This window comes from Pholcus phalangioides, unplaced genomic scaffold (assembly GCF_987345545.1).
Source record: "Pholcus phalangioides strain wild (caught in Gottingen) unplaced genomic scaffold, Ppha-v1.0 ptg000031l_1, whole genome shotgun sequence".
NCBI classification, from domain to species: domain Eukaryota; kingdom Metazoa; phylum Arthropoda; class Arachnida; order Araneae; family Pholcidae; genus Pholcus; species Pholcus phalangioides.
The window spans coordinates 6,136,477-6,152,171 of NW_028301621.1; the positions used below are offsets into that span (position 1 = coordinate 6,136,477).

A 15,695-nucleotide genomic window follows, 5' to 3' on the forward strand; every position below is an offset into this window, starting at 1 on the left:
TTTTTTATGAAAATTTTAATCAAAATTTAATTAAACTGTGATTGACAATTGATCAATTAACCAACGAGAATAATCAAGACTAACCTTATATTTACCTTATATTTACAAAATTTTAAACATATTCGCAACTAGAAGTTTTTGTCTACAATCTTGAATAGACATTCTGGATACCCTGTATGTTGCGTGCTTTTGATATAATCGTATATGGTGTCTCATATAATCACCCAATCGCTAATATTCTTAAGCTTTTAGACATGGAGATCTATGGAGATATACATGGGAAATATTTCAAATTTAAAAAAAAAGAAAGTTTCAAATTTGGCCGGAGATAGAAAAATAAGAGAAATTAACACATTTCATAGAAGCCATTTAAGTTAAAAAAATGCCTGAAAAAGTACGAAATTTAAATTTTTCTACGGGTTCGCGTACGGGTAGCATGGTTGAAAAAATGCTTTTCGTAAGTTTTCAAATGTTTAAATTTCGTTACTTTAAGAAATCGTTTTTTTCTCATCAAGATAATAATTTGAATCTCTAAGATGAAGTGAGGCAATATTTCAGCCGATTTCTTTGCAACTTTATATAACTTGAGCTCCCCCTCTCTTCCTACCCGCTTCGGTGTCTCAGGGGATCGATCGACGATTATTTATAATAATTAGAGCCCGGAAGTTCAGGCAAAATGCCATAAATGCCTTTTTTGCCTTCCTTCAAACTCTTTTTTTTTTGTTGTAAAAATGAGTGTTTTGAATTTCTCCAGCCGTAAATGTATTTTTCAACATTGTTTTAAATTTATTCGTGAATTTTAGAGTCTATATTCTGAAGACTTGATAATTCAATTCCATCTGAATGAAAAACTATCCAATTCTGGTAAACAATACTAGAAATATCCTTTTTGGTTCAAATAAAAACTACACCCTGATACTCAGGATTACCTTATCTCATCCAGGAAAATACCCGGGTGAGTGAGAGGACGTGAGAGGTTCGATTCCTCGCACGGAAAGTTGTATTTTCTCCCTTTCCTAAATATATCTTCGGATAATCCAGCTGCTAAAAACCTTCGTATCTTTTTTCATATCGATGCAAACCGATTACAAAACTATACCGTAACTGGAAATGTTTCAGAAAAATATGTCGTTATCATGAAAATTATTTTTTGAATACTTCTATATCAAAACGTTGCAGTTTTTATATACTGAACTGAACTGAACTGAACTGAACCTTTAATGATTTGCACAATCGTGCCTATCAGTGCACCAGTGGATGGCAAGTACAAATATTAGTGATTAAATTATTGGAGATACACACACAAGACAGTAATATAGTTTCGAATCCAGATAGATGGAAAAAAAAATAAATAAATAGAATAAATAAATAGAATGTTACCTGGGCGCATGGGCAGAGATATGGAGCAAACAACAGAAAGGGCGTCGAAAGTTTTTATATACTTATTTAATTTCAGCTAGCACATCTTCTGCATATCAAAACATTAGATATTAATTGTTCGATTAAATCGAACCCCGACTTAACCGTGAAAGACCATAAACACTTTTTTTGGAGTACCTTTACTGATAATGCAGTTATTATAATGTAATGTATTTACTGAAACAGTAGATTCAGTGATCGCAGTCAGTTTTTAGCCAGATTTTCGTAGTTTTTTCGGTTGTTTTTTCTTTTTCCCCATTAATTATAAATCCCCCTTTTTAGTGCTTAATTTATGCATTTTTAGTGCCTTTTTTTAGTGCTTAATTTAGGCGTTTTTAGTGACTTTTTGCTTGACTATGTTGACCATTTTTTAGGACCGGACTTCCGGATTTTAATAATAATATTCAGATTGAAAAGAAAACGAAAGCAATAACAAGAAAGACAATCACTAGGGAGAGAAATAGACATATTGGTGCATGTGCAGTTATTACGAACGGGCCAGCGAAATTTCGAGAGGCGGCAAATTTCAGGTTCAAAGAATTTTGATAACATGAACTACCATGATTTGTGGATGAGCATAGGAGCGTAAAACTTCGCTTGCAAAGCGGCGTGGGAGACCCCTAAAATACTGGCCTGCCAGGGAGTAATGAAGTAGGTAATGCAAATTCGAATGCTGGGAGAACGGAGAAACAAACACCTATACAGACTGAAGAAGCCAAGGATGATTGACAACTGTCGTATAATTTCTTTTCCAATTTCTTCATTATTATCACCCATAACACATTTGTTTTTATTTAGTCGTTAGCGATTTGTTTGTGTTTTGACGCTGTTCAATAATGAGGAACTGATTAGCGCAAACAGCAGAGAATTTGCTTATGTTCAGTTGTCGTGGGTGGCGAAACTGTTGAGGGGAGCAGCAGAAGCAACATACGGGGTTGGCAGAAGTGAAAAATTTGTTTGGTGTGTGCGTGGGTGTTAGCGCATCCAGGGAGGCGCTCGCTGCGGAAATTTCTACCCAAGGAAGAATGGGTCCGTGTGTGTTTCGCGCATGCCCATACATACAAAGCTCGAAATTATTCCAGCAGGGAGCGTTGAGAGCAGGGTTTGTGATGCTGCTCCAGAGTCATCGGATTTTGAATGCGGCGGGAGCAACCGTTTGTGGAAGGGGTTGAACTCTATCGCAAAAGGGGGCCCCGGACTCCATTACCCCGAGGCGGAATTCCTCCTCCCACGCCCTCGAGGTCTCGATAAACTATCGAAAAAGGCCGGATTCTGTCCAACGGAGACTTCAAGAGGAGGGTGGGAGGGCTATTCTCGGCCCCAAGGAATCGAACCCGGATCCCGGAGAATGTCGATGGTTCCAGCAAAAGAACTCTGAACACACGCAGAGATAGAAAGATCCCGTTCAGGGAATCGGAGCAGCAGCAGCAGCAGAACGATTTGTGGGATCCTAGGAAGCAGCAGTGAATGGTTGCCTAGAAACGGTTCTGTAGCCGCCGCCAACAAAAATGCGCTGCTTCTTCCATTCACATCAACATCCCTTGTCGGTATATTTCTTCTTGTGCTCCTCCTTTACTTCTTCGTCATCATCTTCTTTCCCAAAAGAAGCCGCAGCTGTTAATGAAGTGAAATATGTTGGAACATTCCTCCTCGCCTCGTCCAGTTCAGCAACTAGTGTTCACTAGTAGACACTACAACGAATTCAAACGAGCTCTTCGCATCACCGGGATTTGTTCTTCTCGTTGGATCTTTCGATACTGCTAAAACACGAATAGCTAACAGCCATCTGTAGTTGGATTGCTCTATAATGCCACATTATTCCCTTCCCCCTCCTCGGCCATCACCAATTCTATAAGTAAATAGTTATCAGCAATGTGTGTGGTGTACGTTTAGTGGTGCGTGGTTTATGATCTTCTATGAGAGTAGCGTATACCCCCGAAAATAAAAAACGGTGAGAAGACTCGCTTCGACCGTGAGAAATGCTGAAATACGACTCGTCTTTAGTGATTACGATATTGTTTTTCGTCGTCAGACACCATGAAAAGTGACTCGACACGCGTCGGCTTTTTTTTCTGGAAAAATTGAAAATTAATTAATTCAGTGGCTAATTGCTTCGCTATAACTATGCACTTGACTTTCGGCCGCATTTCTTCGACACCAAGATCCGATGATTCTCGGGCTTTTCCGAGTTGTAGCAGCAGCAGCAGCAGCAGTAGAAGCAGCGTGCTTAAACCCTGGCTAGGATTCGATTTGACTACTATGAAAAATAGTAATAATAATAATGATGATAATAATCCTTAATTTTTTCGTTGCCAGATAATAGATGGACACACCGCTGCACGCACTCATTATCATCAGCATCATCAGTCGGGAATAGAGTTTTGAGGAATGGAGAACGGCATGCCATACACTCACCTGCTTTTTTCCTTCATACTTTTCTGTCTTCCGTTAGGTAAGACTAACATCTGTTCTCTCTCTCTTTCTCTCTTTATCTTTCTTTCTTCTTTTCTCACTTATTTTTCTTTATTCTTAACCTTCTCTTTTAATTTGTCTTTTTTTCCCTTAGCAATGAACTTATAAGTAACGCGATTCTCTTAGTCGGCACTCATAAGCAAATCTTTTCTAGTTGATAAGCTGTCGATATCACAAACCTCCACTTCAGTTGATTGCGGAATAATTTTTCTTCAAAGATTTATCTAAAATTTAGATTTTTTTTCAAAAAAAACCTTGAAATAAATATTTATGAAAATATAAAATTCGAATGCATTCCTGTGCTTTTATTGAGTAGAAAGAGCCTTACATTTCGGAGTGTGGCCAGGAATTTCGGTGAGATTCTTTTCAGAGTTTTACACATTGTATTTTAATTAATTTCCGAACGAAAAAACTCGAAGAAAACTTAGGTTTTATGCGCACAGTCTTCCCATTTCATTATACAGCGCATGTCACTTAATGGGATCACTTCGGAACTTGGGGTTTCTGATAAAAATAACCAACTAATAACTAGATCTGAAAGAAATCCAAAAACGATTACAATGAATATACATCCCGTTTGATGGAAAGGGACGTATAAAAACAAAACAATTCCGTATTTCTTCACCATATAAGTGGTTGCAAAATGTTCAATCGTGCCATTTCTCTTCCATGTTGTTGTAAAACAGAATATTTTTGATTTAAGATAAAATCCTGCGTTTAATACTATTCAGCCATTGATTAAGAGTTTGCCAATCGGTGCTCGAGAAAAATGAAACAGATCAGTAAATTTGATTAAAAAAAAGATGCCTCCGGGGTTCACCCAAAAATGTTTTATATCTTAAAACGTTCGCCTCAAATCTGTAAAAGTTAAGAACCTAATGTGTTTTACGAATTACGATATTTTTTTCAATGTACGGTAAGTCCCATGAACGCCCTGAGAAAGTCTTTCGAACAAGTAATTGTGAAACTGACCAAGAACTGAAGGAACAGCTTCTTTGTTTTTGCAGTATATTTGTCTCCACTATAGGTAAGCCATTGTAAAAGAAGCTTCGTGAGTAGAGAGGGATGGATTATATTTTTCAGACCTTGGTGCCATAAATGTGTGGGCTGATTTTACTCCCTGTAGAATATTTTCTTTTAACCTCGGAGAGTCAAGTCATTACTTAGAGGATTGTGTAAGTTTCGAGTTAAAAATAAGGTGAATATGAACATTGGAGGTTTCGTCAGAGGGCAACACTTAAAGTTGAACATTCAGGGTTTTTGAAGATGACTTGCGGGAAAAGTGTAATTCATTACATTAAAATTTAGCAATGAAATCCTGGAAAAAACTGTATGTGAAGGTGAATATACCCTGCATGACCGTAGCTAAAAAAATTGTACGAAGTTAATTATTTCTTCACAAAAAAAAATTGAAAAGATAAAAAAAGATTAATTGAAAAGAAATTAAAAAGTAAAAATTTGCTGATATTTATGTTTTAACGCATTTTTTGAGCATAAAAATACAAAAATATTTTGAAAATTCCAAAAATGCATGATTAGGTCTGAAAGGGTTATTGGGTCACTACTGCTCGAATAGGGCATTGTAAACCCAGTACAGAAATATTTGTAAACAGGGGGGGAAGGGATTTTCCTACATCGTCTTGCGGGGTTATAATGAGAACTTATGGGGAAAAAATGGATCGGTTCAACTCTATCTGCAAAACGAGCGAAAAAATTTGGGAGTAAAAAAAGTTGATAGCATAAATTTAGGCCCCGATAACAATGAACGATTTTTTCCTATGTTATGACACTGATCCGTTTTGTACTTTGCGAAAGTAATAGCAATACCAAAATGATAACATTATCCGTCATTCTGAGAAGCAGCGTCTACTTTTGGGTTGTTATGCGCTTGATTTGCTTTGTGAAGGCCTCGTGTGAAAGAGATTATGCGATGGATTTTATTGAGGAGAAGGATTGAGTTTATATAAGAAACGTCGTTTGCTTATTCTCGAACGCATTGACGCAAAGTTTGAAATCTCCATTAAATGATGTAGAGGAGGCATCCTTTTCAGCCCGCGGTCCAGATATACGGTAATTCTTCCACTCGCGGACCGGAAACTCTTATATATATTGGGTGACAACAATGTGACCTGTGTCTTACGAGACATTCCGTGGTTTTGTTCGTTTTAACTTTTTCATAGAATGTCCCATTTTTTCCCCTTATTTCCACAGAGGCTTATTTGAATTTTTCAAATCAAGAATTGGGATTATTTTCACGACGATTCCTTTAAGAATTTTTTAACTGTAATTAGCAATCTTGCATGTTTCGACAATTTATTTTTTGGCTCAACTTCACTTTCCTTTGAAAAAATTTCGTTAACTGTAATTGCCATGTTTGCTTGCCTTCGACAATTTTAATTGGCTGTAATTGGCAATTTTACTTTCATTTGGCAATTTTTTTGTGATAATTGGCGACATTCCTTATTGATCCCGATTCCCCCCGCATTTTTATGGAGGAAATATGATCAGCCTAGGTATTTATTGTTTTGTGTGATGTGTATTGGTATTTTTCTACCGGAAAACCTTTCGCGGGCTGGATTGAACCTCTTGGAGGGCAGCATTTGGGCCGGAGGTTGCGCATTCGTGACGTGTGGGTTTTGTTAGATATTTACCTTTCCTACTTTAAAACCGCTGATAAAATGTGTTAACATTTTTCTTAGTGATAATACTGCACATAGGGACCTACCAATTAGCGCTTAGTTGCAGTGCCTGCCGTCCTAAAAAGTTCGAGGATTTTTTTTTTCCAATTAAAAACGTCTTTTGGTGGTACAACATCTAATCAAATCACTAAAAAAAATTATAAAAGGTATAGAAGTAAAAAAGGAAAAAAATCTCAGCATTAACAAAAATCTGTTTGGGGGTCTTGGGCGGCCCTCAAACAGGATGTTCCGGACGAAGACGGGCGTAAATTTACTAATATTCCGCGTATAGTCCTCTTATTATGCAGGGTATCCTGCAAACTAATATCGGTCATAATTTGGCCTTTATCTCATCAACCGTTCGATTTAAAGGTAAGGTTTCATTTCAAAAAATGCTCAAAATGTGTTCAGAAATCACTCTGTACCAGTTTTGAGAGTGAAAATACAGTGTGTCACAAGAGGGGTCATTCAAGTATTACGTCAGCATCGGGGGGGGGGGAGTGGGTGTCGGATTTGCTGACTTTTGATGACAAGGGGACAGGGGGTTTGAAGGTTGCTTACGTCATCAACCACCCTTTTCGAAGATATGAAATATTCTAAGCTGCTGACGAAATTTTGCTGACAAGGGAGGGAGGGGGTCAGTGTTTTGTTGACTTTTGCTGCCAACGGGGGGAGGGGGTCAAAAATGGCTAAAAATCTGCTTACGTAATACTTGAATGGCCCCAAATGAAAAATCTAAATTTTTGTGCGGTTCCCCCGTCTTATATCTTCCAATGAGAAAGTTGTTGTGCTGTCTCTAGCCAGACCAACAAAATAAATCCCATGGTTCTAAGTGCAATATTCACTGAGATATGTGAATTAGAAAATCGGAGAAAAGTTTGGGAAGAACAGCATAAACGAGGGAATTTCCGTAAATTTAAAAATGTAGATTTTTTTATTTTGTGACACATTGTGTTTTCACTCCCAGAATTGGTGCAGGGTGATTTTTGAACATATCTAACATATTTTGAGCATATTTTAAATTGGAACTACACCTCTACGAAGAACGGTTGGTGAGATAAATGCCAAATTACGAGTTACAGGACACCCTGTATATTGAAATAACAATTTGAATTCCTTGGTGCGTATTTTTTACATTCTTTTTCCATGAAAAGTTGGAACAAAAACAGTTTCAAAAGTAATTATTTTATAGACAGCAGATAGCGAATAGCAACAAAAAAAATGTGTCTGTAACAATTCTTCCATTTTCTGATATTTCATTATTCTGTGATGAAGGTTTGTATTTGCGGATTATACGCAGGATATTACGGTACATATTTTCAAGGATTGTTTTGACATTCCCGTAGTCTAATGTTAAACTACCGCCTCTCGATGTAATACGATAATCCTCTCTACAGCGATATTTTGTCTTGGTCTACAGAGTCTCGTTATATCGAAGTTTCTCATTGTTAACAGTTCTATTTGTTGATTTTTCTTAAAAACAAAACATTTATACAGGAGTTTTTTGCTTCAGCACCAAAAAACCCTTTGAGACAGCCATGTTTGCAAAAACGTGAATCGTGTAATGGCATAACCATAAACTGATTCAGGGAAAAACGTGGGGGAGGATAAAAAGTGTGATTTTTAATTGGTATGTTTTTATAGAAAACCATTAAAATATTAGATGGAGCCACCATCGCCGATCCAGATGCCTCGTATAGTGAAGTTTGGAATGTGCGAGTTTTGGAATTCAGTTTTCGTTAACTTTTTTTTGTCGTCGCTGTTTTTTTTCGTGTGGTCGTTCATTGGTCTGGATCAACATTAGAAAAATACAAGGCTCAATCTGTCTCATTTTAAGCATCAAATATTTGAGGGCGAAAGATTGAGTTGCCGTTCAATTTCAGAAGAAAAATGAACCAAATGAGAAAGAAACAAAAATATCTAACAAGGGAAAAGGTGACGTCCCTAGGATAAAATAACTTCACGTCATCAAAATTTTACTTTTTGAATCCTCCCGCTTCACGATGCACCCAAGCCAAGGTACAAGCAGATGTGTGTTCTGCTATCTCTCTGAAGCGAAAGGTATCTTGTGGCACAGAATCGACAGTAGAATTTTTATTTCTTTTATAACCTCTACCCATCTTCGTAAAACCCTCCGTACACCATACATTCTCTGGCCAGAGAGCCAAATGTGATCCTCGCAGACAACGTAATATCTAACCCATATTAACACCACACACTTGTAAATATTTATTCATCAACATAAATATGGGTATGCTAACTAATCATAAAACAGCAATTTTGTATTCTCCGTGAGTCAAAACCTTGGGAAGGGCGGAGGTCCTTTCAGCTGAAAAATTGTTGCGTAATTAGCAGGGTCTCAAATTGATGAGGGCACTGGCAGCCGCACAAGGCGCGAAAGCAAGGAGTAAAGAAGAAAAGAAATAGATATAAAAAAAAGTTTATATAGAAAAAAAAATGTTTTGTCTGTAAAATTCAAACAAGCAATGTTTTGGATTGTAATTCCATTTGGACGGATAGATGGAATTGATTCGTTTTATCTAGCTGGGAACACAGGTGTGAGTTTCAGAGAGGTTTTATTGCTGCGACTTATACGCCGGAGGGGCGCTGAAACATCACCTCGCACGCATATAAGCAAACCTTACATCCGTATATATACATTATAATGAATTTAGCGCATCTTGTGATTGGTCTGTCTCGCAATATTTATTGCATTATATTTTATATATATATTTTTTGACGGTCTGATTGCAGGTGGTTTTCTCGATTTTTGTTTTGAATTTTAATGTTTTGTTTTTCTAATTTCAAAAAGGCCCTTTTAAGGGCAAAATTAATTTTTTCAATGGAGTTGGCATCGCGTTTTGTGAACGAGATCGTGGAAGAGAAAAGGTTAAGACTGTCGTAGTTCAACTAAAAAGCTACCTAGCGAGTTATCTGATGAAATTCAGTTTCGCTAAAAACTCCGCCCTTGTGACGTCTTGCCATCTTTCTTGCTCGTTGTAACCAATCACTGCGTGCTAATGCCTCTTTTGTTACTAAGAATGTAAGGATTGTAATTACTCGTCTCAAGCTGGTGAGAAGTTTTCCTCGATCTGCCCTTGAATGAGGTTAGGGATATCTTTTGGTCATGTTTTTAACTTTTCATCTTGCGGGAAAACAGTACAATAATAGAAAGATGCCAATAATAATTATTGGACCAAATGTTGAAACAAAGCAACAAAAATTTTGTTCAACAAAACGGGAAAACAGTACAATAATAGAAAGATGCCAATAATAATTATTGGACCAAATGTTGAAACAAAGCAACAAAAATTTGATGAAAGTTGATTCAAAATGAACAACAAAAACTTATACACAATTAGGAACCTCTGTTTGATTCTGAGAGCTGTGCCCACGTGTTGATCGGAGAACTGGGCCCGTGCAAGACGTTACTGACCCTTATCATTATTCGAAATTGTCATACGGCACTCAGACCTTTCGAACTATTAAATTTCCCTCGAATATTTAAAAACTTATTCAATGGGTACACACTCACTAAAAGGTCTCTCTCGAGCAACTTTACTGTACTCAGATACTGCATCTAGGACTAAGACTTTTAGTTTCTCTCTTCAAACACTCATTGGGTAAAAATAATGTCAGCGATATTGTGATGATACGCAGAAATTGTTTCGTACCTATATTAACATTTCCCATCGAACTTCTGAATTTTACATTTTTAGAAGAACGAATTGTAGAGGAAAAAGAGTGGGGGGGGGGGATTTGTAAGGGCACATAGTAGAAATCTAGAAGGTGTAAAGGAGAAAGAGAGAGCGTTCGTATCTCGTGGCATTTTTCTTCGGCTATTCTGCTGACTGCATAATATTCGTGGTCATCAGTCACAAAACATAAAAGTAGGTCAGCACAGAAAGAATCTTTCCCTACATGAAATATATTAATGACATCTCCATCCTCTTTCTCCAAGGATAGAGAAGGAAAAAATAATAATATAGAGAAGAGTATTTTCTTTTTTTTCCCTTGGCACATTCATGTGGAGCTGAAATTGATAAATTTGCCGAAAATTAAACTTCTTCCACCTTATAAATATACCGAGCCAAGGTGGCAGAAATATATTGAAATACTAGAAGAAAATCCTCCGTTCTTGGCGAGTTTATTTCTAAACATTTTGCTGGATGAAGAGTCTCCAAACAGATGTTCAAACAGTAATTCCATTGCATGGTCAAATATATGAGTTATTGACATACACGAAGGAGTTCTTGCAGAAAATGAAATTATGTCTCTTATATGAAATTAAATACTGGAAAATGTATTATACAGTTAGAGAAAAGTGTTACTGAGAAAAGTCATTTGCAGAAAATTTCTTATTCCTAGATTCAATATTTATCGCGATATTAAATATTTAAAATCATTATGTTTTGGCAACTTTGTTGGCAAATTTTCCTTGATTGAAAAGTTGTAATTTTTAGAGACTACACGAATATAGAATGAACTCAACCATTTTATTTTTTATATTCCCAATAAATATAAATTACACTTTTTGACATTTACTTTAACAATTACACAACTTTTGCAGCTTTGAATTTAATTTTCATATTACAATTTGTGAATCATACCCTCAATCATCGGCGATAAATGCCGAGAACTTCAAAGTCAAATATCTCCGTTAATATTGCATTTAAAAATACCAATTTTCTTGTAAGTGACTAATTTTTTGAAAATTTCACAAATTGGAAGTTTCACCACACTTTGCGCTGGTTTGAAACCTTCACAAAGCAGGTTTCAAATCGCAGCACGAAAATTAATATATGCTTATTATACCATATTGCTTATTTTAATGCTTTCATTCTCCACACCAGTGTAAATTTTACACGACATGTTACCGGTCAATATATTTTTTATTTTTGCCGCAGAATTTCACCAATTCCTTGTTGGTGTGCAGAATAGCAAAAATTTAGTAGTTGGACATCCGCTGCTTTATACGAGGCTTGAGCGTGGTATATGTGTATAGCGATGTACATTAACTTCCATTCGATTCCTCTGTTATGATTTTATAGCTGACACAGACGAACATATTTTTTTACTTAAATAGTTATTTCAAAACCATTGTTCTAATCCTGCAATAATGCTGTTCACTAATCATGTAGGGGGCCTTTACGAATTCCGCGAAATATTTCGTGGATCGGCATCAGTCGAAGAACACTGATCACAAAACAGAAGTGATAGGCTAGTTCTGAGCTTTTGAATAAATGTCTTGGATGCACCCTTATATAGAATATTTGAAAATTCCATTATGTGGCATTTCCAAAAATATTCTATTCCTTTGATAGCTGCCCCCACGAAAGAGCGCCGAAATTTACCGCTCTCAGTGTCACAAGGGTGCACTTTGCTTGGAAGTGTTTTTTTTCTCCTGAAATCTTATTTTTAAGTGCCTCGTATGCAAGCAACAACTTTTATTCTTTCGAATTCCATCAGCTCTATTATAAAACAACTGATATAATTCATATTAAAATTTATTCTCCTGCCGCCACCTATCAAATAAAAACAAAACTATTTGTTATAAGTTTTTTGAATAAAACTGGCTGTGGTGGCGCTCTAAACCTGTGTGCGGTATAAAAATGTACATATATTACGGTAAATGTGATAAATTGGTTATTATTCGAAATTGCCAATTGTCTTGGTAATTTTTATAAACGTATCACTTTTGCCGGTGATTATGCATAAAAGCCACGCATTGTTGGTTATAGTTAAGTTATAATCAAGGATGAGAGTGAGAGCTCGTTATATTGGGATAGGATCGGAAATTTGTTAAATACGAGTCTGTAATATCGAAGTTCGAATGTAGAATTCATTAAATAGGAGTTTGTTTATTGTGGTCTGATTGTATATAAATGGAATAGCTTACCTCTTGGGGGTAATAAGTTCTAAACACTTTTGGCATGTCTAAAAAGAAATACCATGAACATGTTGGGATGAATCGAAAAGCTATCCATACTTAGAATGAGACAACCATAACCTTTTATGGGCATTGTACAATATTTTATCACGTATTTACAGTTTTTAGTTTCCGTAATTGCATTTTTAATTGGGTTGCTGCATTTAGAAATGTATCACATCCATATTTCTTACTGAACATCTTTTTCTCAGCCACCTCGTTGGCTGAGAAAAAGATTCCTCACCAATAAATCGAATTATTTGTTAAAAGAGAGTTTGTTGCATCGGGGTACGACTGTAAAATTTGTTAAATATCAAGGTATGATTTCAGAATTTGTCAAATGGGTGTTGATTATAGGAATTATTACGGGATGTCCGGGAAAATTCGTTAAATCAGAATTCGTTCGTTACAACTGGTTCAGACTGTAAGTACGGTCATCTAAATGTCAGGGCAATGGGACCGATTTATCATATTTACCAATACGAATTGGCAGTTATGCATAATAACCGGCAAATTTGATGAATTTAGTACGATTTAACATGTTTACCAACGACGCTTGAGTATTATGCATAATCGCAGGTAATAAAGGTGATAAATTTAATCAAATCGGACTTGCCAGACTTACCAAAACTTCTGAGAGTACGATTATGCATAATATTTTTATTATACACAATAACCGGATTCATCACATTTACCGTAACATACATATGGTAATACAGTAAAATCTGTCTTCAACGGAATCGCGAGAAATCGAGATTTTGTTTCGTTGAACACAGGTTTCGGCTTAATAGAGGTTCAGTTGACATAATGTGTAAAATTTTGTAACGATCTTGCATGTAATTAAAGTACAGTATAATAAAAATAAATCACTTAAAAATAAACTAATTACTTTGAATGTACATAAAATAATGTATATTATTTATTCCATAATTACTAAATATTTGTTTTCACAGCATCTGTATAAAACTTTACCGCACACTGTTCTTCATCTGAAATAACTACATTTATGTTCTTTTTGACTTTCTTTGAAATATTTAATTAGGGTGTCAATATCTGTCCTGTCAGGTTCAGTTTGTAGATGGTCGCCTAATCCTCAGCACCAGGGCCATAACTAAGATTTTTGTGGGGCGGGGGCAACATAATTTCGGTGCCCCGACAACTGGAAAATTCGATAATTTTCCCACGTAAAAATTGCCACTCGAGCAATCTCCCCTCCCCGCTTCCCTCTACTTCCAGCCCTGCTCAGCGCTTGCGATCACGGAAAGCAGCTTACATACAATTTCGTAAGTCATTGTACATCATTTGGAAATTTAACCATTACACTGATTTCTCCCGTAGAAAAGCCTGCATTATCGAAAAAGTTTGTTACAATTTCAGAAAGCAACTGATTCTCACTACATGTGGCTTTTCAAAAACCACAGCTTCAAGTATAGTGACGGTTTTTGCAAATCGTAAGTGAAGTAGATAGAAGTAGTAATGAAGCAGAACCCGCATTGTGTGGCAAGCAGTCATTGCATTAAAAATTTCGATAGAAAAACTAATATTTTGTATGATCCTTTGGTCAATTGGTCGCGAAACAGTCGAAGTGTCTGTGTGAAGTTTGAAATTTTCCGTGTTAAAATTTTTCTTTCCGTTTCCGCGTTAGACAGATTCCGTTTAGTCCAAGTTTTTTAATGCGTATTTTGGCATTGAAATCACGGGACCACGGTTTTCCCCGTTAAACACAAGTTTCCGCTTAATGCAAGTTCCATTAAAGACATTCCTGGCTAGGGTTGTCCGTTCTATTTTCTTTGGCTTTTCATTTTTTTATGTTGTTAAAAATTACTGGGAAGGACTGTAAAGAATTTTCTGGAAAAAGAAGACGTTGAAATGACGAGATTGGTTGAAGTTTTTTGGAAACAAAGGGAAAGAAAGAACAACACAACAAGAATCAGCACGACAAGAAGAATAAAAGATGAAAAATGATGCGTTACACTGAAGCGTCACACATCGAGTTGAAATGATGTATGGTTTACTCGCTGCCTCGTGTGTTTGTGTATGTGTGGTGTGCTGTCTCCCCAGTAACATCTTCTTTTCGGGTATAACGGCTTCGAGGGCAAACTGAAAAAAAAACTTTTCCCGCCGTGGAAAAGACTCGGAAAATAATTTCTGAAGTCATTTCAGAGAAGTTACAAATTGTTCTCTTTGCAGTTTTGACTACATTTTTGCGTTTTTCATTCGCCAAAAAAAGCCGACGTCTCAACGGATTACGCGCGGGGAAAGAATCAATTACGTGATGTTGAAAATATTTCGGGAGAAAAATACTTAAATTTGAAGTTGATTTAGTCAAACATTTCCACCGAGAAATAACGGATTGGATACTCTTTGTGTTTTCCGGTTTTCTGAAAGAAGGATGCAAACAACATGATGGTAGTGAGAGTCAAGAAACGGGTAAATGCGTCGAAAGAAGTATTCAAGTACTAGTGAAGGTAAACCAAAACTTATCGTAGATAATAGGATATAGTTGCAGAAATAGTGATACGCCAGAGTTTTGGTTTCAGAAAGAGTGAATCTATCAGATACAATTACAGATATAGATACGATTTACTGATTTTTATTTCGAATTTTTTCAATTCAGTGGCACGATTAAAAAAAAAACACCAGAAGAGAATTATCATCGCTTTCTCCACTGTATTGAAGGCTGAGGCACTGAAAAATTCCTGTAATAGAGGCATACTAATTGAAACTGAATCCAGTTCCATAAAGTCACTGATCCAGAACCAGCCTATTTCTGGTGCTATGTTTTAATGTGGGATCCATAGTACAATGTAGTTCTTTTTTACATACACCAGTCCTACTGTTAGCCCGAAAAAGTTGAAAAAAGTGAATCACCAGTGAAAAAACAGCTTTTAGGAATTGTGTGGATCATCGTGCGTTTGAGGACTTTCTTAAGTTTGACTGATTGGGACGAGCATTATTCCGTGCATGCATAATTCCCACGAGAAATTAATCGAACACTCTCAAGCCTACCAGGTGTGATCACTTGGTCTAGTTATTCTAGCCCTTAACTGGCGTGGTGGAGTCATTTTGACACCATGAGTTCTTCATCTCGCCACCCCTTGGGAAAGAAATGCATCTGGACCATCCTATTTTCAGTACCTTTCAAGCTAGTTGTTTAGACGTGTTTGTTTGAGAAATTTATGATGTCTTTCTACTTA

The 15,695-nt window shown here is 36.4% G+C and overlaps 1 protein-coding gene across 7 annotated transcripts in view; it reads left to right on the forward strand.

Annotated features, from left to right (window-relative positions):
* Positions 1–2,509: 2,509 nt before the first annotated feature.
* Positions 2,510–15,695, forward strand: part of LOC149067053 (neuronal acetylcholine receptor subunit alpha-7-like) — a 145,742-nt gene continuing 132,556 nt past the window's right edge. For all 7 annotated transcript variants that reach the window (XM_089252965.1, XM_089252963.1, XM_089252962.1 and 4 more), the window contains exon 1: positions 2,510–3,871. In XM_089252965.1, the coding sequence (XP_089109091.1) occupies positions 3,808–3,871 (64 nt within the window). In that variant the 5' untranslated portion in view covers positions 2,510–3,807. The remainder of the gene's footprint in view (positions 3,872–15,695) is intronic.